General features: G+C 42.2%; 1 protein-coding gene across 6 annotated transcripts in view; it reads left to right on the plus strand.

Annotated features, from left to right (window-relative positions):
• The window catches only part of RBM47 (RNA binding motif protein 47), a 116866-nt gene extending 92536 nt beyond the window's left edge, over positions 1-24330 (plus strand). For 4 of the 6 annotated variants that reach the window (XM_066573159.1, XM_066573162.1, XM_066573163.1 and 1 more), the window contains 4 exons: positions 8596-9758; positions 16653-16862; positions 19392-19582; positions 23731-24330. In XM_066573159.1, the coding sequence (XP_066429256.1) occupies positions 8627-9758; positions 16653-16862; positions 19392-19582; positions 23731-23970 (1773 nt within the window). In that variant the 5' untranslated portion in view covers positions 8596-8626 and the 3' untranslated portion in view covers positions 23971-24330. The remainder of the gene's footprint in view (positions 1-8595; positions 9759-16652; positions 16863-19391; positions 19583-23730) is intronic. The other 2 variants (XM_066573164.1, XM_066573165.1) reach the window with 2 other exon arrangements.
• The last annotated feature ends 246 nt before the right edge of the window (positions 24331-24576 follow it).

Genomic DNA, 24576 nt, shown 5'->3' on the forward strand with positions numbered 1-24576 from the left:
ACTCTCAGCAGAACCACTTCAAGCTCTAGCATTGTATCACCAAATATAATCATGAAATCTTAAGTTGGGTGGTTAGGAGCCTTGCAGGACTTCTCTGGAATATATACATCTTAGATATTTTGAGAAGAAGATTAAAAAAACACTGAATCTCTATATATAAAATGAAGTTTTGCAAAAAATGGTAGTGGTGAATATTATGCCTTAATACCAATAACATAGTTTGTAAGACTGTAAACCTGTGATGTTGATCCAGAGGAAGCGGGGAACAGGGGGGAGCCCTCTCTCCCTCTCCTCCCCACTCCCCACTGCAACCCCCCACTCACCCACGGCGCCCCCCCGAATCTTTTCGCCCAAGTACGGAAGTACTCGAAAATCACGGCGCTTGGGCGAAAAAGGGGCGTGGCCGAGTAGGTTCGCTCATCTCTAACCCTAACATAAGTACTAATACGTTGGCTTGGCTGGCAATCACCTCAGCCATCTTATCAGCCCATGGGGAGATAATGCGTCCTGCGCCAAATGACACTGCATGTCTTGGCAGGTGAATTGTGTAGTCATGCGCTGACACCGTGACATTGCATGGGCTTTGAACAACTTGGCAGCGACAGTGCCATGACACCCTGCTCTTACAATTAAGAACCCCCTTCTATATCGATGTAGAAGCCTTCTCTCCTCTAGACTGTTCCTTGCAGTAGTTTTTACACATGTTCTTCCTTCTATATAGTTTTTTAATTTAAAAAAAAAGTAATTAGGGCATGCATTCATCATAGATCTTCATTATGTATGTCCATATAATTATATTGCAATTCTTAAGTGGAAACAAGTGCCAAAAAAAATTAGATTTTCTGGATACTTGGATGCCAGATTAAAGGAGGCACACTGTTTATTTGCATCTAATTTGCTATGGTAGTAGAAGAGTTGTCTAATAGGAAAGTCTAAAATGTGCAGGTCTAATTAGGAAAAAAAACATTACCATGAGCAGGTAATGTAACGCTAGTTTTCAATCAGGGCAAATTAAGATAATCCAGTTTGACCTGGTACATTTTGCCTCAGGGTGAAAAGGTTGAGAAATTTGCCTCTTAATAGTGAACGTGATTGCGGGCCGCTGGTTTTCAAATAAATGAGGTCATTTTATGGGCAAGAAAACAAGAGTAAAAACCGTAAACGGATTACCTGATAATGCAGAAGACTGTACATGTACAACAGAACTGTTTTGTGGCAACGAAAGTGACTTAGGTTGACACAAGCCAAATCGCTAAGATGTTGACCAGAATAAATCTTGAGTATGGATAAGATTATGTTGAAACCTAACATACGGTATGTATAATATTACGCAACATTTTTATATTTTTCCCCCACTTACATGCACAAGCTTGACTATAAATCACTTCATGCAACTATGAATATTCCTGAAGTTTCTAGAATGCAGCGCCAATCCTCTGTCTGAGCCAAAGTTGTATCCTTCTGCATGTCTTTTGGTGGGGTTCAAAAGGAAATGTTACTTCCGTTTCCTCCACATTGATGGCCATAGTGTAATGGCTGTCATTGCATTGGGCAGAGAAAAATAAGCTGTTGTCAGACTCTTCTGGCAGTGAATTCTCTTGGATTACAACACGTCCAATCATTCATTCATCTAACATATGCTGTTCGTATTTCTACCAAAATTGCCATTGGGAACAAGGGAAGCCACATACAAGGTAGATCGTCAGCCGTTCCCACTGAAATCAATGGTTTGCAGATAAAACAGGGGGATCATGGTGCCCTATACAGGAGCAGGAGAACGTCACTGAAGTTGAGAAGCTTTATTGTCATCTAGCCAATGTGTCTCTGCTTCAGACTCTAATCTAATAACCGGTCAGGCCACGGAAGTGTGACAAAGTTGTGGAGGCATTATCGTGACATCCTTGTGTGTTATGCTGCTGGAAAATGCCTCTTGGAAGCCACCATGAGAGGAACACAAGTGGCTGTAGGATGTCCTGAACATATCCCTGAGCTGTCATTGTCCCTCATACCACTACTAGGGGTGACCAACTGTAGCATGCAATGGCCCCGCAGACCATCACACCAGCATTGGGGACCATATGCTGTTCCATAATAAGGGCAGGATTGAGGCTCACCCCTGGGTCTCCAGACATGAACACGGCTGTTGTCAGCACCCAAATTAAACTTGGATTTGTCGTTGCAGACAACCAGATTCCACTCTAAGAAATGGCCAAAGAGGTCGGCTTCACGTGTAAACAAACTTGCTTTATTTATAAATGGTGCCATATATCGGGAACAGGACACGTTTCCATCTAATGCAGATTCCACTCTGTAGCGTTCTGTTTCGTCACTCGTGACACCACTGCAAATGGAGGTGACCGTGGGTGGGTGTCGAAAGCAGTAGACGTAATGGGCGCCGTGAGACCAAAAGTCCTTCAGCCAAGTACATTGAAATGGTTCAGACAGGGCCTGTAATGATGGAGCCACCTGTCCCTGGATGGTGAACAATGAAGCAGTTTGAGCTGCTTGTTCTTGTCACACGATCAGATGATCCTCTCTACCGGTGGTCTGTAGAGGGCATCCTGAGCACAGTTGAATTGTGTGCCCTCACACATCCACTGGTCCCAATACCTCCTAACAGTCTGGTCAGAACAGTCCAGGTGGTGGACTATTTGTTGATACGACCATCCAGCTTCTCGCATTCCAATAATGCCCCCCTCTCAAACTGTGTTAACTGGGTGAAATCTCTTTTGATTGCCCCATAGAGGCGTCTAGTGGTCAACAATTCTCACACAAGTGGAAAAAAATCACTACACACAAGTAGCCTCTGAGAGCCTTTTTATAGGCCAAGAGTGAAACCACTTTTAGGGCTTTAGGCGGCAAGACTATTCATCTAATCGCACCACAACTGAGATGTAACTGCATGCGGGGCTTTGCAGCAAAACAACAACTTATAGGTGCTTGGGCTTTTTTTTTTTACAGTATATTTTTGTCTGACATTCCTATTGAAGAAAACCATAGTAAGCCCCTTCCCAAACAGGAAGTCAAGAAAAATATCTGTCCCCACTCTTACTACTACTCAGTTGAGGACAAACCTTGGGGTCATTTATTAGAGAAACTTAAAGCTCATACACTGGTAGAGTTGGAAGGGTCCTCCAGGGTCATCGGGTCCAACCCCCTGCTCAGTGCAGGATTCACTAAATGATCCCAGACAGATATTTGTCCAGCCTTTTTTTGAACACTTCCACTGAAGGAGAACTCACCACCTCCCGTGGTAACCTGTTCCACTCATTGATCACCCTCACTGTCTAATATCTAATCTGTGTCACCTCCCTTTCAGTTTCATCCCATTGCTTCTAGTCTTTCCTTGTGCAAATGAGAATAGGGCTGATCCCTATGCACTGTGACACCCCTTCAGATATTTGTAGACAGCTATAAAGTCTCCTCTCAGCCTTCTTTTTTGCAAGCTAAAGCTTCCCAGATCTTTTAACCGTTCTTCATAGGACATGATTTACAGACCGCTCACCGTCTTGGTAACTCTTTTTAACATCTCTTGGTAGCTGTTATAGTGGGTAGAGTATAATAAGTTTTTACTAGATTATGGATATGTTTCATGACTGAAACCATGATCATATATAAGCAATAAAAAATTCTGCAATTCACTTTTAATGAAGGTTCACAAACTGTATCTGTTTTTCTGCTGGCACTCAAGTGATGTGGCATTCACCATGACAGCGGCATTCGAATAAACACATTAAAGTATAATTGTACCCACAAGCTGGTAGAACCAGTATGTCAACTGCTTGTGATCAAGGTCAGCTACGTACATCTGTGTAGGAATCTAGATAGTGTAGATTACGGAGATTCTCCAAGAAAAGTAACTTCATGTGGTGAAGCAGAATCCTAAAATGAGCTGGAGATGGGGAAACCTATTCCATTTTCCTAATTCCCTTTTCTACTTGTAGTTTTTTTTTTTTGTTCTGCTGTCTGAGTCTGGGGGCAGCCATCTTGCCTGAGATGCTATTAACAGCATTTAGAGAGATGCTTTACAGCAGCCTTATGGGCCATAGATACAATGGTCAGGAGGGGTCCTATTGACTTTATAGTAAAGAGTTGTGGGCATGCTCTGTGTGATTCTGTAGAGGTCATTGAGCTGGGAGGAAGGGAGCTGTAACCACCACCTATTCTGAATGCTGCATTATCTATATGTTAACAATAAGTGTCAGACTATTCGCTTGGTGGCCAGTATGAAAACTGCAAGATTGTAGGCTAATGTTTTACATGGCATTGTAAATTTTAAGAGATCACCAAAAATTCTTAACATATGCTTTAACATAAAAACTTTATTTATACAAAAGGTCACTTTTCTGATGATACATTCCCTTTACATTGTAAAGGTCTCAACTCCGTTCCTCAATTTTAATGGGAACCTGTCATATTCTAAGAACATTATAAACTAAGGTTATTGACTCATAGGACAGGGGCCATGGCATACAGGGGTGTGCTATTTCTACTGGCCTGGCTCCCCGTTCCTTTACTGTCTGCCTATTAATCTGCTGCTCTGTCTGTGCATCTGGCCAATCTGTCTGCATTGTATGAGAACTTATATCTGTATGCACGCCAACTGAAACGGGTAAACGGCTGAACGACTAACAGGAATTGGGAGGTTCTTGCTTGTTGGGAAGCTTCAGCCGGCATAAAAACCAGTGCCAACTTGTGCAGTTTAAACCCTGATCGTTCAGGATTGCACATCGGAATGTGAAAGACTAAATTATTAATGAACGAGAACTGGACTATTAATGAGAATCGGGCAGTCTAAACGGGCTATATGAGCGCTAATGAGCTGGTTACCGGCTCAGACAAACGAGAATCATGAGCTTCTCGGCCCCGTGTAAAAGGGCCATTATTCTTTACTGTGTACTAAACCTAATAAAGAAGTGATTACTAGTAACACTGCTATAGTAGATTGCGTAGATGGGAGCTGGTGACTGATTACAGCTGTGTGACATACATAAAACAGATTAAAGAATTCTCCACCCTGATGTAACCGTATTACCCCAGGTATACTCATGACTCAACTTTAAAGCATGTCTATTAAGTACTGCATAATAGCATGTCATTACGACCTGGGGAGCTCCGTGCGTGTATTCCCACATGGAGCTTGTAATTCTACATTTTACACAACGCTTGCATACAATTATTTTTCCAACACACTTTCCTTATACAATGGATAACATTACAAACCTTCATTCTAAAAACCAATTATGGGATCCCATGGTATTGGAAAGTGTAATCAATATGGTTGAGAAAAGGTAGGCAATGTAGGCTGTCTAGAGATATGCCAAAAGGACATATTATAGGCTTGGCATATACTCTGTACTGGGAGTATTTTATGGTGTTCATGCCAAATTGCACACATGGGGTGTGGTGAGAGCATAGCTTTAGGTTGCCCCTATACATTGGAGAGCTGTTTGGCCAACACTTGTCTTTCCCAACTTCCTTTTACACATGCTCAGCCAAGTATACATGTGCTCTGAATTTAGAGGGTAGAAAGCCACTGCCGGATACTTCTGGCAGTATATCATCTCACAAGAAGAAAAGTTCCAGCAGTTTGAATTTTACCTCCCTGACGTTTGTCTTCGGGGAGAGTCCTTACACATTGGATATAGCTTGGCCAGTCATCTTTCATGTATGGCCACTCTTATACTTTGCAAAGTAAAGCTTCTTTTACACTACACAATTGTGTAAATCGCTTGTTAGATTGAATGGTTTGCACAATAATTGTGAGGTGTGAACGCATGCAATGGAAGTTAGATCGGCAGTAAATCGCTGATCAGATCTTTCATACAGACCTAAAAATAATCGTTGGTCTGCTGCTGCATCGTTCTCTGTACACAGCCTGTCGTTCCTCTATGAACGATGGCCTGTTTACTGTGAGGCAGGTGAGCTGGAATGATCCCCAGTCCGCTCCACATCTATTCACTGAGCAATGATCCTTTAACCCCTTGAGTGGCGGGTTTCCTACTACCCTGTCAGACCCACCAGGGCAGGTTTTTTAAAATAGTCTAATCATTGAATTTCAACTAATTTTGCAGTTGCGTCTCAAGAGCCATAACTTTTTCATTTTTCCATTGACATAGCCATATAAAGGCTTGTTTTTTGCGGGACAAGTTGTGATTTTTTAAACAGGGGGGAGGAAAAAAAGAAATGGGCAAAAAAGTAAAAAAAGGGCCATGTCATTAAGGGGTTAAATAATGCATTAACTTCCTTCTCTGGGTCATTACGACGCATGGATACCACATGTGTGATTGTATTTTTGATTTTTTTTACCAAGTAAAGGGAGACAAGTGTTTTTATAATTTTTTTAAAGAATTTTTTAACTTTTGTTTTTTTTTTTACTTTTTTTTGTCCCTTTAGGGGACTTCTACAGGGACCCATCAGAACCCCCTGATCACATTCCGGGGGGTCCGATGGTGACAGCCCTTTACATGCTGCAGTGACAGCCCTTTACATGCTGCAGTCACAGCCCTTTACATGCTGCAGTCACATAGACTGCAGCATGTAAAGGGTTAACACAGCAGAGATCGGAGGTTTTCTCTGATCTCTGCTGTAAGAGCTGGTACCTAGCTGTCCTCTGACAGCCAAGCACTAGCTCTCCCTGCCACAGAGACCATCGACTTGCTTCTGGGAAGTAAGAAATGCATAATGTTATAAATCAAAGGCAGATGGCAATATCTTTCCATCATTAAGACCTCGTATGTAATAATGGGTTCCATGAAAAATGCCCATGGCTATGAATGCCTACAAGAAAATTGCCCACCTAGAAATTTGGCCAAACAGAAAAACTGCACACATGTGTTTTTGCAACATTGCAGCACCACAAGGTTATGGATCTATGATTTTTGAAAGACAAGGTGAGGATGTTCACATACGTGATCTGATTGTGATTTTTTGGGGGGGTTGACCTAGTGCAAAAATTTTAACCCTTTCCAATCCACTGTCTGACGTCTGAAGACATTCTGATTGAAGACTGTACAGCTTCGATGTCGGAAGACGTCCGGCAGGGTATTCTTACTGTATATTACTGGCCGCTCTGTTGTCGGGGGCCTCTCCAGCATGTCCCATACCGCAGTACTGGCTCTTGCCAGCAGATGTCGCCATTGTATAATGGCAAAAAGAGAAAGCCCCCAAGGAAACCCTGAATCCAAAATTGGATTGCAAAGGGTTAAGGATCTGTTCTTTGCAAAGACATGTTTGTACCAGTCTGTTATCAATAAATGGATACAGTCTGGTCTCATTACTTGTTGCTCATGCTTGTGCCTGCCCAGCACACAGCAGCATATGCTGAGCTCAGGAAAAAGCAGCGAGCAGTGTGACCCTCTGCCAATGCTATCTGTACACAATTATCATTGTGTTATCTGTGGTGTTACATAGGACTGCAGGTCACATCTACTACATCAGGCCTGCATAACAAACGGCCGTGTGCCACATTAGCCTGGCAGAGGATTTCTGGCGACCCGAAGGGCTGTGATAAGACTGATGTCAAGAGGTCAATCACCGGCCTCTTGACATCAGTCATGTCAGTCTGTGGCACGGGCATATTATGCTAGCCACTAGTGGTAAAGCCTAAACTTTACTGCTACTGTGACATGACTGTGCAGGGAAAAGGACCCTCAGTGAGTGACAATCATCTGACCTGCCACCAATTAGCTATTCTCTGGCCCAGTGCTCTAATGCACTGAGCTGATATCTGCAGGAAGCAGACAGCTCTGTTCCTACTGTAGCCAGGTTTGGTTTTGCAGGCTAAGTTCTTGTTAAAATGAATGAGAACTTGGCCTGCAATAGCAAGCTTGGCCACTACAGTGAGAACAGAGCTGTCTTGATTCCTGTAGAAATTAGCGCAGGGCATGAGAGCATTGGCCCAGTGAACAGCTGTTCAGTGGGGGCCCCAGGCGATGAAACCCTGCTAATGTACTGTTAAAAACCTATCCTGAGGATATTCTGTTACTGCTTAGTGTCTTTCTATTTTTCCCGATTTGGGAGTTGATCAGTATAATTTTGACCCCTGTGCAGGGATATGTTTGAAAATTTTGTTATATACTATTGAAAATCCAGTTAAACTTTTTTGAAAGTACTCATTATTCATATCTGATTGTAGGGCAGTTTTCTTTTCTTGCCTACATCTTTGTGTCTAGCTATCTTAATGAGATCTCCTAATGAATTGCACAGAACAATTACGCATATTAATGTTACTTATGTAAAAAAAAAAAAAAAATTGAACAAAAACCTTTTGGATAGCATTTCCCATTGATATCTTTGTATTCGTAATGATGAATGGAGTTCTATATTTACTTCCTAACTGTTGGGTGAAGGGTTTCTGCCTTCTGTTGAGCAAGTCGCTGCATGATAAGGAGTGTCTCTCACTACCAGAAAAGCTGCTATTTCTACATATATTTTATTGTGGCTCTAATTTAGCCAAGTTTTTATTTCTGACAAGTTCGTTCTGGAAATCGGTTTTAGACAAGGGGGGGGGGGGGGAGGAGATTTATTTAAAATGCTATTTTATTTACTCCGTACCTATGGAACATATATTAATTCTCTACCGTTCTTCAATAGGTTTCAGCAAGTAGTGCATGACTTTGGCATAATGACAGCAGAGGATTCCCTTGCCATAATGAGTAACGATTCTACTAATATGACATCAAAGATCACAGAGGGAGTTGCCGGTGCACCAAACGAAGCTGCTCTCATTGCACTTATGGAACGTACTGGTTATGCAATGGTCCAAGAGAACGGACAGAGAAAATATGGAGGTCCACCACCAGGTTGGGAAGGGCTCCACCCCCCACGTGGGTGTGAAGTGTTTGTGGGAAAAATACCCCGTGATGTGTATGAGGATGAACTTGTTCCAGTTTTCGAAAGTGTGGGTAGAATCTATGAAATGCGTCTAATGATGGACTTCGATGGGAAGAACAGAGGCTATGCCTTTGTCATGTATACCCAAAAGCACGAGGCCAAGAAGGCAGTCAGAGAACTTAATAACTATGAAATAAGGCCTGGAAGACTTTTAGGTGTTTGCTGCAGTGTGGATAACTGTCGACTTTTTATTGGGGGCATTCCAAAGATGAAGAAGAGGGAGGAGATCTTGGAAGAAATCTCTAAAGTCACCGAAGGGGTTCTAGATGTCATTGTCTATGCTAGTGCTGCTGATAAGATGAAAAATCGAGGCTTTGCATTTGTTGAATATGAAAGCCACAGAGCTGCTGCTATGGCGAGAAGAAAACTGATGCCTGGAAGAATCCAACTTTGGGGCCACCAGATTGCTGTAGACTGGGCAGAACCGGAGATTGATGTTGACGAAGATGTGATGGAGACAGTAAAAATTCTTTACGTAAGGAACTTGATGATCGAAACGGCTGAGGATGCAATTAAAAAGATTTTCGGCCAGTACAATCCAGGGTGTGTTGAGCGCGTCAAGAAAATTCGTGATTACGCATTTGTGCATTTTACCAGTCGTGATGATGCAGTCAAGGCCATGAGAAACCTCAATGGGACTGAACTGGAAGGATCTTGTATAGAGGTTACTTTGGCCAAACCTGTTGATAAAGAACAGTATACACGTTATCAGAAAGCTGCTAAAGGAGGCACACCAGCCACAACTACCACCACTGAAGTCACTCAGCCGAGTTATGTTTACTCTTGTGACCCCTACACACTAGCCTACTACGGATACCCATATAACGCTTTGATTGGACCAAACAGAGATTACTTCGTGAAAGGTTGGTAACTCTAACATGTAAAGTTGTGTCTATAGCTTCAGCTTCAAGTCAGATAAATATTGTAGTCTTTGGTTATCTGTATTTGTGTATATAGTATTAATGGGGAATTTTATAGAAGCTAGTGCAAAATAAATGAAGCTGTTGTCCAAAGCAACCAGGTATATACCTCGAGGCGTATGCTAAATGGCTTAGAATAAGATTTTTTATTTTAATACTGGAAAAGCCAGCTCTGTTTTTGAAGGGTTTTTGCGGAACTTGAAACATCATCAGGATAGGTAGGTCATTGATATTTGATTGGTCCACATCCCAGGACCCTTGCCAATCAGATGTTGGAAGAGGCCAAAGCACTCGGGTGAGTCCCTTGGCCTATTCAAGGCACAGTGCTATATATTTGGTAATGCCTGTGCCTGGTAAAGCAGCTTAATCCCATTTGAGCAGCTGAAAAGCCATTTGAGAAACTAACACTGTCACTGCCCATGAAAAGTGACCTTTTCCAACAGCTGTTTGGCAGGGGTCCTGGGCAGCGGGCTTTTACAAATCAAATATTGGTGAATTATCCTGAGTATAGGTCATCAATAACCTAGTCCAGAAATGATTGTATAGGGTAGACATTAGGGATAAGCGAGCATACTCGCTAAGGGCAATTGCTCGAGCGAGCATTGCCCTTAGCGAGTACCTGCCCGCTCGAGACAAAAGGTTCAGGTGGCGGCGGCGGGCAGGGAGCTGTGGGGAGGAACGGAGGGAAGATCTCTCTCTCCCCCCCCCTTCCCCGCTCCCCCCAGCTGACTGCCGCTACTCACCGCTCCCCCGCACCGGCACCCGAACCTTTTGTCTCGAGCGGGCAGGTACTCGCTAAGGGCAATGCTCGCTCGAGCAATTGCCCTTAGCGAGTATGCTCGCTCATCTCTAGTAGACATGCATTATGAGAAATAAGCTGTTGCAATAATTTATTTTGTTGACTCTACCAAATGAAATACCCTTCATGTTGTATCCTTTATCTAACACATCCTTCTGTCTTTCTTTCTGCAAATTTGCAAAGATCATCTCAAATTTTTATGAAGAGCAAAATTCTCCAAAATGTTTGTATAGTCCTAAATATCTGTAGCAAGCACTTTACTATGTGACATGAAGTCTCATTGTTCTGCCATTTCCATGATTGCTGACTTTAGTTATGTGGTGCACTGTGACCCAGTAGAAGTTAAAGCATTCGAACAATGACTGATTTAGATGTAATTGAAGCCAGTATGTTAACAACAAGTATAATTGAGAGAAAAAATATTTGACTAGAATCAAAATGTGAAAATTTGTACATCAAAATGCCAAATACATTTTAGTGCTTTTTTAGACCCTAGTTAAAGTGGAAGAACAACTAAAAGAGCAGAAGACCACTGGCCTTTATACTGATTATGTGGCCCTTGCTTTGACACTTAAGCCCCATTTACATGCAACGATTATCGCTCAAAATTAATTCAAACAATGGCTTTTGAGTGATAATTGTTGCGTGTAAATGCTTCTTTTTTTTTTTTTTTTAGGTGGGCTTAAAATCCATCCTTCAGCTGGAGAAGAGATAACACAGACCCCAGGGGGAGCCCTGATTATTCAGCTGACAGCCTGTGCGAGAACAATGAAGCTGATTACAGAGCTCAGACCACCTGCTGATTTCAGCAAGCAGCTCCTGGAGGCTCATTTACATGCACATGAAGCTAATAAAGTGCTAATGGGAATTAATGCCCATTAGCCACTTTATGCAAAATGATTGTTGAAACTGTCAATCTTTCAATCATTTGAAAGGTATCTTTGCATGTAAATGAGCCTTTAAGTGTAATCACCGTCCCCAATGGAATGTCCCTTCCAGATCTAGAGCATGTGTAGTGGTCTTTGGGTTCCTAACTACTTACAAACCTGGTTACTCTGCTTGGATAGCCACTCGGACTGAGTCCTTGTGCCAACAGTCCAGTAAGATGAAAGGGCATAGACTGGTCAATTTATAATTTAGTGAAGGGCGTTTGTCGTTGAACCTTGCAGAGCTTTCTAGCTCAAAGGGTTGGGGCTTTCAATAAAAACATACAACAGATTAAAAAAACGCCATTCATTAATAAAATTCAATAAATTCAAGTAATTAGCAATTTGCATAAGCAATGCTAATAACCTGCTCCATATTACTAGGTTATACCCTAATAAACCATTTTAAGAATGACTTGATTGAAACTTAATCCAGTTTACCTCAGTACTGTTATGTTACTGGCTGTATTTCTGTATTTCTACCATATGACAGTGTAGAAAGGTCCTTTTACATGGGCCAATTAGGAAAACTTTTGTACAGACGTTCGTGTCTGATCATGAACCCATGTAGATGTGCCCATTAGCCAACAAATGAGCAAATGCCTCTTCGTTAGCTGATTGGATCTATTTCAAGGCATAAAAATTGTTAGCCCATCTCCCGATGTAAACAGCTATGTGCTGCTGACCAATTCTGTGTATAGTGAAGAACAATCCTATTGGCAATCATCTTGTTCTCATTCTACTGATCTTTTATCATACCTAAAGGTCCTTTTACATTGGCTGCTTCTCAACCCATTTAACGATCGCCAATATAACATGTAGATAGGTGTCACTGTTTACATGTGGCTGTGGATCAACAGTATGGAGTGAATCATCATTGATATGATCATTCGTCCCCATACAGATAGAATTTGTTAGCATGCCTCCCTGTTTATACAGGAACATGTGCTGCTTACGAACAAGCATTTTTATACCTGTGCAAGGCCCCCTGTCCACGGTAAACCGCCAGCGAATCACGCCGTCTGAAGCTTTCCATAGCATTGCTATAGAAAGCACCGGCCCCCTGTTCATGAACAGAGAATCATTGCGATTCTCCACTCGTGGACGACAATTTGCTGCGAATTGCCCCGATTCTCCGCCGTCAGCCTATATATCAGATTAGGATGACCTGCAGAGAACCGTCTGTGGCTCCTGCTCCCGGGCGGCGGCTCCCGTGGTGGAGATCCGCCACAGGATACCGCAACGCCTGTGGACAGGGGGCCTAAGGGTATGGGACAGGCTAAAAGCAGGAGATCAGGGAGACACTTGTGGTAGGTCACGGCAAACTGTTGTTGAACATCACTAGGCAGGCGTTTCAAATATAGGCTTGGTACACTGAACATGACCATATCACGGCATGGTACTTATCTGCTTACAACTCAACTTTATTTCAACGTGGACTCCCATTTAGAGCGGAAACCACGATGCTCTGCTAGATCCATCCTATAACCGATACTACCAGTGCTCAACTGATTCCATTGACTTATTGTGAAGTCCATTATATTCCCTTGTAGCTTCTATGGCTTCAACAGACAGAAATGTACTGCATGTAGTGCTATTCTTTCCATTAAATCTGCCAAGACTGCCAGTAATATCTCTGATGGCCTAGAGTCTTAGGCTTTAAGTAATATTTCTGGACAAAATGGTTAGTTTATATGGTTTCTGGTTATTGAAAGTTTTGGTGGTTTCGGAGTTGATGAGTACATGCCTAGATTGACTACCTTTGCTTAATTTTATACCAAACGAGTCCCAAAAATTGTGTAGATGGCAGACTACAGTATATTGTACCATCAAAGCTATCGATGAGCAATACTCTTAAATATATGGCAAAATGGTGCCTGTTTGTCTCAAAGAAATCTATGGGAACACTACATACTGTAGTGTTCCCATTGGTACGATTGGTATGTTACGTTTCATCCAGGCTGTAAATGCCACATGGTAAATTGGGTCTTGTTACAGATTTTGAACTGTGACCTAGGAGCTTTAAGCTATCTGCCTGATTATCTCTACGGTACAACTACTAATCATCTGTAGGCAAACCGTTTGAGTTCTTGCCCCTCATTAGAGCAGGGTAATGGTTGGATGAGGGACCAGAGAGCAATACACAATGAGTAAAAAATTGCAAATAAGCCAATTTCAGCCAGACCTTTTCACTACTCCAAAAAGAAGAGCAAACCACTCATCTGTTCTAGGGGGATATAAGCCGCCGCCATAGGTGCTGACAGCAGCTTACTCCACTTTTCTCATTGAGAGCACATGCATATGTATGGGAGTTGAGAGGAATAGTTGTCCGCCAAGCAAGTGACCACAATCTAAAGAGCATGGCTGCCTTTAGAAGGTCTTGAGCTCCTATATCGGCCAGATATGTATATCTCTATTTTGAGTTGATAGAGCTATAAAACTTCAGGGCGTGGAGGGATACACAAATGTACTCTACCCTTGTAATGTGTGAGCAGGGCAGATAAGCGAACATGATGAAGGTCACATGAACACTTTATTTCTTTCTGCTCTTGGTCACAGTGCACCCATGTCTCCATTATCAGTAAATCCTTGTTTGTCCCCTGATTACCTGGTAGTTCTACTTCTGACATGTCATTATGCAACTATGATTTGTTTTCTTATACCTGGCATGTATTTTACATCCCCCTTTCATACTAAAGCCATGAATCCTTTCGCAGCTAAAATACAAGTTTTACCTATGTCTAAATATACCTTTCTAAAACGTCACATATAATAATAATCTTTATTTGTATAGCGCTAACTTATTCCGCAGCGCTTTATGAGTAGTGATAACCCTTGTCAGAATGCAAAATATATAACCTACATAGCTCTTGAACTGTTCCATGCAGAAGTTATGACATTAAAGGGGTTCCACTAGAATTTCAAGTATCTCCTATCCACAGAATAGGTGCTAACTTGCTGATCGGTGGAGGCCTCACCGATGAGACCCCTTGCAATCTCAGGAATGGGGGTCCTGTGCCCTCTGTTCTCCTCATTGCGGGGTTACTGCACGTCCGTAGCGAGGAGGAACAGAATAAAGTATTGGTTGAGCAAGTGCTACATTCAGTTTCAATGGGCCGGCAGAGACAGCCAAGTGGCACCCGCTAGGGTATTTCCATCAGACTCTTTGAAATGAATGGAGCACTGACTGCGCATGTGTGCGGCCAGCACTGCATTTAGATTGATGTCATTGCCAGGGAAAGAAGTGAACCCCTGCAGTGACAGGAAAGAGAGTCCAGGGGTCTCAGCGGTGAACCCCCACTGATCAGTAAGTTATCCTCTAACTTGTAGATGAGGGATAACATGCAGTCATTAGCACAAGTTGGCACTGTTCTGCTTGCACATTGGTAGTGCGAATGTAATCTAGGCTCCTCCGAGCATTTGGACAACTACCACTACAAATGCCTAGCTGAAAGTCCATGGTATAACTATTTAGGCTACAGGGGTGAAGGGCTGCCAAAACCTCTTTGCTTGTCACCTGAACATCAATTATTCTTTCTCAATGTGGTAGGATGTACTCTTGCAAATGTCTGTCCTACCAAAAGGAGGGAATTATTTTGATGTTGGCCAGGCCAGTACTAGGATGGGGCCCCACTTTGATTTTTACATATGCTTCATTTGGACACTCTTAAAACTTTGCAGTTTTGAGTATATTCAAAATGGACTGCCATCTATTCATAAAGGCAAAGGAGTGCAAAAAATTTTGCAAAAATTTCTCTGTTGAGAAAGACCTGACGGTCGATACGCGTTCAGCGTCCTCACATTTCACATCCATGTGTGCCATGCTCTTTTACCAATAAAGGAGGAGTTTTATGGTTGCAGCTATCCTCCACTTTTTTCTTTGCCATCTATTCAACCAGCACTGATCTAAACACTAGAACAATTTTGGGTAAAGAGACAAATTTCTCCTGTTATCACTGGTTCATCTATTTGCAGTGAAGTTTTCCTTTACCCCCCAACATATGCCAATGGACAATCATGACATTGACCAGACTCCCCCATTATATAAAAAGTGTACGATGCAGTATACCATTCTTGTGAGACATCTGTATTGAACAGCATAGTCAACTATGTTTAAAATGTTTTCAACCTGTAACTCTCTGACATGCCAAGAGGGCACTCCTTTGTCATCTGTTAGTTCAATGGGCCCCAATGGATACAGTCATAATATGGGGAGGGAGCTTTTTAGTGTTAACTTGGCCTTATGAAGAGGCTTCACTGTTCATATATCTAGCTTCATAAATTTATAGGTAGATGGATAAGTAGATAATATGGGAGCAATTTATTATGGGCCTTGCCAAAAACTGCTTCCTTGTCGTCCTCCACACATGACCGTTTGGCTTGTCCGAACATTAATGTGTGTGTTAAGGAGGTAAGCTATCTTCTGGTAAAAAAAAAGCCTCAGATGTTTAAATTCAATGCCCCAATCTTTCTTCCCTCAACATCTGTTGGGGAAAGGGGGTAAAGTTGAGTGACCCTCGTGTACACAAGGGCATCTGACCCTGCCGTCATTCGCAGGATTGGACAACTAAACACTGTACATGGGGGGCCTTTTTGCTTAAGACTGGAGTATGTAATACTCCCCTTAATAAAATACCCCCATATATACAAATGATCAGGGAGTTTCAATCTATGACGTTAATTATTTTGCATTCTGCCAAGAGCAAGCCTAGATTTAAAACGTCTTCAGTAATATCTTAAGTTTACTTGTATTTTAGCTCCTCTTTCCCCCAAACTGCATTTTGCTTAACTTGTGTTTCCATTTTGAAGATGACATTGCATCAAGACCTTTACCAACACTACGCAATCTTGAGAGGAGTTGGAAAACTTTTTTTTTCTTTAAAATTCTAAGTTCATGGAAATCTCATTGGCAGGTTCGACTTTAGAAAAATGGCGGAAATCTTTTGCCAGACTTTTCTAGAAAGAGGGGCTGAGAAAACTCTACTATTGTATTCATCATTGCGTGTCATTGCCCAAAATGGAAACACCTATCCATTGCTCTCAGGCTACGCTCATGGGGGCTTTAGTTGTGATCTCCTGTGATTTCTGATTGTGTTATGTTGGTATTACAAGCAGGCAGCATAAGAGGCAGAGGAGGGCGAGGTGCAGCTGGCAACAGAACCCCTGGTCCCAGGGGCACGTACCTGGGGGGATATTCGGCTGGCCGTGGCATTTATAGCAGATATCATGAAGGGAAGGGTAAACTGCAAGAAAAAGGCTTTGAACTTGTACCCAACCTGGAGTTATCAGCCGTCAATCCAGTTGCTCTTAAACCCGGTGCAGGTTAGTCTTAACGTCTAACATTTTACACTGATCCCTAATAATAATTCAATTCATTCCTTTAGTGGAAAAAAATGGATGGTGTTTATGGAAGTAGAGAATGGAAAAAATCAATTAAAAGTGGAGTTAAAATTGGCAACCAAATGCAGACCCTAAAGGGACGCTAAACCTAAAGTCAAAATTATCTACACTCCCCGTATGGTTGAGTGCAATTTGGTCACCGTAAGCGGCCTCCTCCGGCTGGAGAGAAGCTGACTAGTGTTCATTAATGGGATTACTATCAGGAAGTTCAGGGAAATCCTTGGCCCATGATCACAACTTTATCTTGCATAGCTTCATCTCTTCTATAAACTCTAATTTTCTAAACATTGTACTCTAGGTTTAGTGCTCCTTTTTTAAAGGCGTTGTATGGGATTAGAAAAGTATGGCTGCTTTCTTCCAAAAACGGTGCCACTGTTGTACGTAGGCTGTTTCTAGTAACCTTTTAGCCACCGAATGGAGCAGAGCTGTAATACCATAACCAACCAATGGCAAGGGAGGCGCTGTTTCTGAAAACAGGCATGTTTTGCTAAACTCTTACAACTCCTTATATATATTGTAGATTATGAAAGGGACTGGCTACAAGTATGTGTCACAAATTACTCCACAATCCATACTTCCTAACACAAATATACTGCTAATGAATCAGCCTTTATTGCAAGGATCTGTGCCTGAAATTGATCAATCATTTTGTGTTCCTTGATCATTATTTTCCAAATCACTCATTCATGCCTTCTTATCTGCTAGACTAACATGCTGTAACTATGGTATTAAACTCTTTTTACAAGTCATTGGATAGCTTTTTAACGTACATTGCGTATAGTGCGGAGGAAAGTCTATTCATATATGCAAACCTTATCTGCCCTAGAAAAAGAGAAGCATTTGTTAATTAGATGGTGAACTGTACCTGTTAATTATACACAGAGGAACCAAGGCTGTTATGCAATTGATAAAAGTATCGAATGTTAGAGGTTGTCTCACAATAACTGTCCCTTTCCACGTGTCCTATTAGAATACATGGATGTTGTGGAGGGGAATACTCCCTCTAGTGGATGGGTGTTCTCACGATTTACGATTTCTTCATAACCCCTCTGCCCTTGCTGCTGAACAGAACTTGTGACTTTTGCAGCCAATCACTAGTAATGGGTCACTACTGTGGTCAGTGATTTGCTTGAGTATCAGGAGTTCTGATGAGACTTCCCCTTTAAAGGCGATGGACAACTTGAGGGGGATTTTTTTTTCCACTTAAATGCTGACTAAAATTGTTGCAATAGGGTTTTGTTAAAAAATTTTGCACCGTTTTTGTCTTCTGCAGCTTCTGCATATCACTGTATAGACACACTGCAGTCTACATAGGAGATCCGTCAGTGTGCTGAACTGAGGAGGCCCTTATGTCTTCTCTCCTGCCCTTTTTTTGAGTTTATTTATGATCACAGAGAGAAGAGACGAGGACTGAAAACAAAGTGTCAGTCAGCTTGATAAAGACCCCAGCGGGGTTGAAATGCCGCGCATGGTTTTATATCTTTGGAAGCAATAAAGGAGCATCCATCGGATGCATTGACTCTGCATTGGAGCTGTATGCAGAGGACAGCAGGTGGTCTGTTCTGTGCATTCATAATCTTTGTTATGCCATGGGCTGCTGTGAGCTTTCTGATGAATACAATGTAATCAGCAGCTCCCGTGGAGAATAAAATGTCAGGGACAGCAAACACAGCATGAGGTCTGTGTTATCTTCTCTCTGGCTGAATGATGGATTTTATGCTCACCTAAAAATCATCGTTCAGCCGAAGAGTGAAAGATGGGAGCATTTACATACAAAAATTATCGCTCAAACTATGGCTTTTGAGCAATAATCATTGCATGTAAATGGACCTTTAGACTGCTGTCTCTAGACTCATATGTAGAAGCTGCAGAAGACAAACTGTGCAAAATTTCTAATCAAACTCTATTGCAGAAATGATTGTGTCCCTCACAAAGGTTTTCATAGCCTTTAAACTAATATGGATGCATTTTGGCATCAATACCTGAACCTTCCATGGCTCTAGTACAAGTGACTTGGATGACCAAAGGATCCAGTAGTGACCTAATTCAGTTCAGCAGAACCATGGTAGTTACAAGAGGGATAATATGGTCTTAGAATGAAGTTCCACCTTTAATGTTACTTTATTGCTGAGATTTTTGTTATGTGGGGTGGGTTTTAGGAACTTTTGTGACTACCTTAGAGATCCGACAGCAGACACGTGTCTGCTGACTCAAGGCGATCATAAACGACAGCCTGTAATTTGCTGATGCGTATTAGGAAACAATGATGCTGAATGGAGCATTTTCTGTAATTATAACTTATTAGAGGATAGGGACTTATGCCATAGGGTGGCACTTTGACCACGTTAAATATTCTTATGAACATTAGTCAGTCGGTTTATATTGTTGCCTTCACTTAAAGGAATAACTAGTCTTAAGACTGTGTTACTCATTATTTTATATATGTTTCAGTGGCCATTCCAACCATCGGCGGCCAGTACTCCGTATTTCAGGCTGCATCTGCTGCAAAGCTGATAGAAGAAGGCAAAATTCATGGGATGGAGCACATGATGAATCCCATCACTGTGCAGGCCGACGCCGCTGCTGCCGCTGCAGCGGCTGCTGCAGTCCTGCCGTCAGTGTCCACTCCTCCACCATTTCAGGTTGGTATCTGTAGTATATAGAACTATGATTAGTAATTATTTGGAGATTTAAAGGAAAGTTTCACTTATGAAAACTTCTGTGCTATGGAATATTTTGTAGAAATCTGTCCTGACTCATGTCAATGTTATCCACATTTTAGTCACTGGCCCATTACTGGTCGCTGTGGACAACATGGCCCCCTTTTTTTTTCTGAAGACCTTAATTTTGATGAGGGACTTTCCTGGTGCAAACTGAACCATAGAACCAAATTCGCCTGATAGAGGTCAATTTGGCTTCAGTTTGCGTGGTTTCCATTTCATTATATGGTAAGCCCGCCACTGCCTTGCAGTGCTGTAATTGTAGGTTCAAATCTGGCCAAAGATGCTGCTGCTCTTGAGATTTGAACCCAGGACTCCAGCATTGCAAGGCAACAGTGCTAACAACTGAGCCACATTCATTGAAGGGGTACCACCACCATCACATCCTTTTAAATGCTGAGAATTAGAGGTGTGTATGTGTGTGTGTGTGTGTGTGTGTGTGTGGCTAATCTCACACGGGTGAGTGCAATATTGGGCTGTGAAACTTGGCCCGATATTACGTTCACTAACAGGATTTTTATTTTATTTTGTTTCCCCGCGAATGTGAGGCATTTCTTGTGTCAAATGTCTTGTATCGCTTCAGGGAAATGGTGATCCTCCATCGTGGATAACAGCCCCAGCAGGGGATCACGGAGTGCTTCCTATTTTTAATGGAAAACCTCGCATCGCGTTGCACTCGCGCGCTCCTAGCACGTGGTGCGATGCTTTGCTCGCCCCATTGAAAACAATGGGTGATGCGAGATCATGTCCAAAGATGGGACATGCCACGATTTTTCTTTTAACTTTCTTATTTTCCCACAACGCGGGAAAAAGTTGCTGAAGTATATCGCCCCATTCAAAAGAATGGGGTTAACATTTGTGCGTCTCACAATGCACAAGTCTTGTGCCGGATTCTCGGCCGTGTGAAACAGGCTTAAGGGACCTTTTTTACAGTAACAGATAATAAGCCGGAACTGAATATATAGCACGTTGGTCCTTGCATGTTTATTACTCATATCTTCATGTTGCGAATATTGTGACCAGTTTGACAAATGATCACTTGTATAATCTTTCATCACATCCCCTCTGTCTCAAACAATATGAACCAGTAGCACATACCCTATGTACAAGAGATGTACTGCCGACATAAGATGTGCCAAACAAGCATTTTATTCATCTAATCGCTGGACAATGATGGGGAGCAAGCGTTCATGCAAATGATCATTTGGGTGATCATTACCTCATGTAAAATACCCTTAAAGAGGTATTCCAGGGACACTGAACCCTCATTCTGATGATCATTGAGGGTTCCATTGGTCAGACCCCCAACTGATCAGTTGGTTATGCCCTATCCTTTGTATAGGAGATGACTTAATATTACTAGAATACCCCTTCAAAATCTGTGGACACCTTTTTGGGGGGCAATTTCAAATGCATCTATTTTGGGCTGACAATCATTTTTTGCAATAGGGTTTAATTAGAAATGTTTCACCGTTGATCTTCTGCAGTTTCTACGTATCACTGTATAGAGACACTGCAGTCTAAGGGCCCATTTAGACAGGATGAATATTGGGTAAACTATGCCCAACATTTGTCCCCGCACATACTCGCTCATGCTGCTGCATGGGAGCTAGCATCACTGGCTCACAGCCGGGTGGCTGGAGATTTCTCTCCTCACTCTCCCCCATCCCTTTTCATTGAATTAATATAGCAGTCGTTCAGTACTGAAGGGCTGCCATTTACACTGAGCAATCAGCTCATTGTCCATCATTTATGCAGCATAAACGATGGACGATGAGCTGATCGCTCAGTGTAAATGGCAGCCGTTCACTACTGAATGGCCGCTATGTTAAGTCAATGGAGAGGGGTGGGTCCTCGAGGAGTAAAGTCTCCTGCAGCCTCCCCGCCCCCCTGCTGGCCGCTCTGTGAGCGAACCAGCGATACTAGCTTCCATGCAACAGCACAGGAGAGAGGACACACAGGGACGAGCGTCAGGCATCGTTTGCCCGACATTCGTCCCATCTAAATGGATCCTAAGTCTCAGTAGATCCATCACATTGCTGGACGGATGGCTTAAGGCCCGTTTATACACACAGATGATCGCTCAAAAAATAGCTTTTGAGCGATCAATTTGCATAATCTAGTAATTGGTACTAATGTCTATTAGTACCAATTAGCAGCATGTGAGCAGCCAGGAGCTGAATTTATTCAGAGGACCACCCACTGTTCTCTGAATAAATTCCTTTTGTTCTGCAGGTGGGCTGACAGCTGAGAACAGCTGAGACAATGCAAACAGTCATCAGCTTTCCGTGGGCAGAGCACAGCGTGCCATCCGTCTTATCAGCTCTTCTTCTAAACAACTGTTTTCAAGCCGAACTGAGGGCCGTCGTTCGGCAGAAAACTGAAAGATGGGCCCATTTAGACACAACGATTATCGCTCAAAAGATGGCTTTTAAGCGAATTTTGAGCGATAATTGTTGTCTAAATGGGCCTTTAGTTTCCCTCTGCTCTTTTCTATCTTGTTAGTTAATTTATGACCACAACAAAATTTGTCTCTGTGGTCACAAATTAGCTGATAAAAGTGCAGCAGACAAGCGATAAGGGTCCCTTTAGTCCAGCACTCTGACAAATCTCATGTCACAGTGCAGAGGGATCAGCCCTCTTCTCATTTGCACAAGGAAAGTCTAGAAGCAATGGGATGAAACTGAAAGGGAGGAGACACAGATTAGATATTAGAAAAACTTTCTAAAGACCCATTTAGACCCAACGAGTCTTGCTCAAAGCCGTCTTTTGAGCGATAACCATTGCGTCTAAAAGCACGGACATCGTGCAAGAGTCATTCATCGTTCAATTCTAGTTTTCTTGAATTGAGAAATTAACTCTTATCAGCTGTGCAGGCTGTTATCACAGTCAGCAGCGCTGATAAGATTCTTTCAGCTCGTGTCCCGCTGGTAGTTTACAGCGGGACTTGAGCTGTAATCGCAGAGAACAATACAGCTGTTTGCTTATGCAGAACAATGTGTTATTCGCTGAGTGATGGCAGCGGTGTCCCGCTCTGCCTGCATAGCTCTTAAGTAGCTACTTTAGACTACTGTAGCCAATAACAGAGCTCAGCAATCGATCACTTGATGATCGCTCAAACTATCACTCAAACTATTGTTTGAGGGACTTTTGAGTGATCATCTGTCAGTGTAAATGGGGTATAACAGTGAGGGTGATCGATGAGTGGAACAGGTTACCACAGGAGGTGGTGAGCTCTCCTTCAGTTGAAGTGTTCAAACAAATGCTGGACAAATATCTGTCTGGGATGATTTAGTGATCCTGCACTGAGCAGGGGGTTGGACCCGATGACCCTGGAGGTCCCTTCCAACATTATATTCTATTATTCTATGATTCTAAAGTATCTCAAAATTGACATTTATGGCCCTTTTTACACTGGATAATTGTTGGGCAAAGTAGTGCCCGACAGTCGTCCCAGCATTAATTAGGAGTGATCATTGCCCAGTGAATGGAGGTGGACACACACACACACACACTCTCACTCTCACTCTCACTCACTCTTGTCCACAGCCTTTTAAAGGGGTTTTCCAGGCAAGTTTTATTGATGACCTATTTCAGCATAGGTCCTCAGTCGCTGGGTATCTCTGGGGATCAGCTGATTGTCCATCCCACTGTCAGTGTAGCGGAATTGGACCTTATCGGGATCAGAGCAGGTAGCCTCCAAGGCGGCTCCAGTCCCACTGAAATCAGCAGAGAACAGATTGGGATTCCAAATCCCAAACTTGCTTTTATAACCTGTCTGATCTTGAAGGTTTCTAAAAGTTAGAAAAGTGTCTGTCTTAGGACACCCCTTTTAAATCCAGACCACTATACTTAGTGATATTTGTGCATTTGTAGGGTAAGATGAAAAGAAACAAAATACCAAGAGGTTCCCTATGATGGAAACCAGAAACGGCACATACCAGGGCACGATTTCAATGGGGTTGTTGTCTATATGCATCCCAGGATTGGAAAAAAGATATGCAAAGTTAATGTTTTCCTTTACATTATGGACTTGTGTATATAAAGTATTATCATTGCTTGTGTTCTAGGGCCGTCCAATAACTCCAGTGTATACCATGGCTCCAAATGTGCAAAGGATTCCTACTGCAGGCATTTACGGCGCAAGCTATCTTCCCATCGCAGCTCCTACCACAGCCACATTAGCCACACTACAGAAGAACGCCGCTGCTGCAGCAGCCGTATACGGGGGATATGCTGGTTATATACCTCAAGCTTTTCCTGCTGCAGCCATCCAGGTTCCATTACACGACATCTATCAAACCTACTAAAACTGTCATCTCAAGGAAAGGGGCAGGGGACTGAAGGAACTCTAAAAATATTTATGAAGAAAAAAATACTAAAAATATATACTTAGAAGAATATTTTATAATATGTGAATTTTATTGTTTTTTTGCAAAAGTCTGTTTTTAAGATACAATTGTTCATACATTTCTCTTTGCGTTTTTATGCTTTAACCATATAGTTTTATGTTATGTGGTTTGGTTGCTTAGGTTTTTAACAGTATATGCATAGGCAACATATCTGGTATGAAGGTTTGTTTTTATATAATATATATAATTGTGCACTAGAGATATAAATATATGAACATATCTGTATGATGTAGTATATTAAATAATATCGCAACTGGAGTGTCTGTAAAAGTACATGAGCAGCTATAGCATACAGAGTAAATATTCCATATTTAAGAAATATATATATGTAGAGAGAGAGAATATATAGATTTTTGGAAGGTACTTAATTTATAAAGTTATACTGGAGGATCTTGGGAACAACTAGTAAGGCTAAGTTCACATCTGCACTAGGGATTTCGGTTTCCTGCTCCGTTATGGGGGCAGGAAAATGGAATCCCTTGGATGAACAGATTCATCTCATTA

Source organism: Eleutherodactylus coqui, chromosome 7, assembly GCF_035609145.1.
Source record: "Eleutherodactylus coqui strain aEleCoq1 chromosome 7, aEleCoq1.hap1, whole genome shotgun sequence".
Taxonomy (NCBI): Eukaryota; Metazoa; Chordata; class Amphibia; order Anura; family Eleutherodactylidae; genus Eleutherodactylus; species Eleutherodactylus coqui.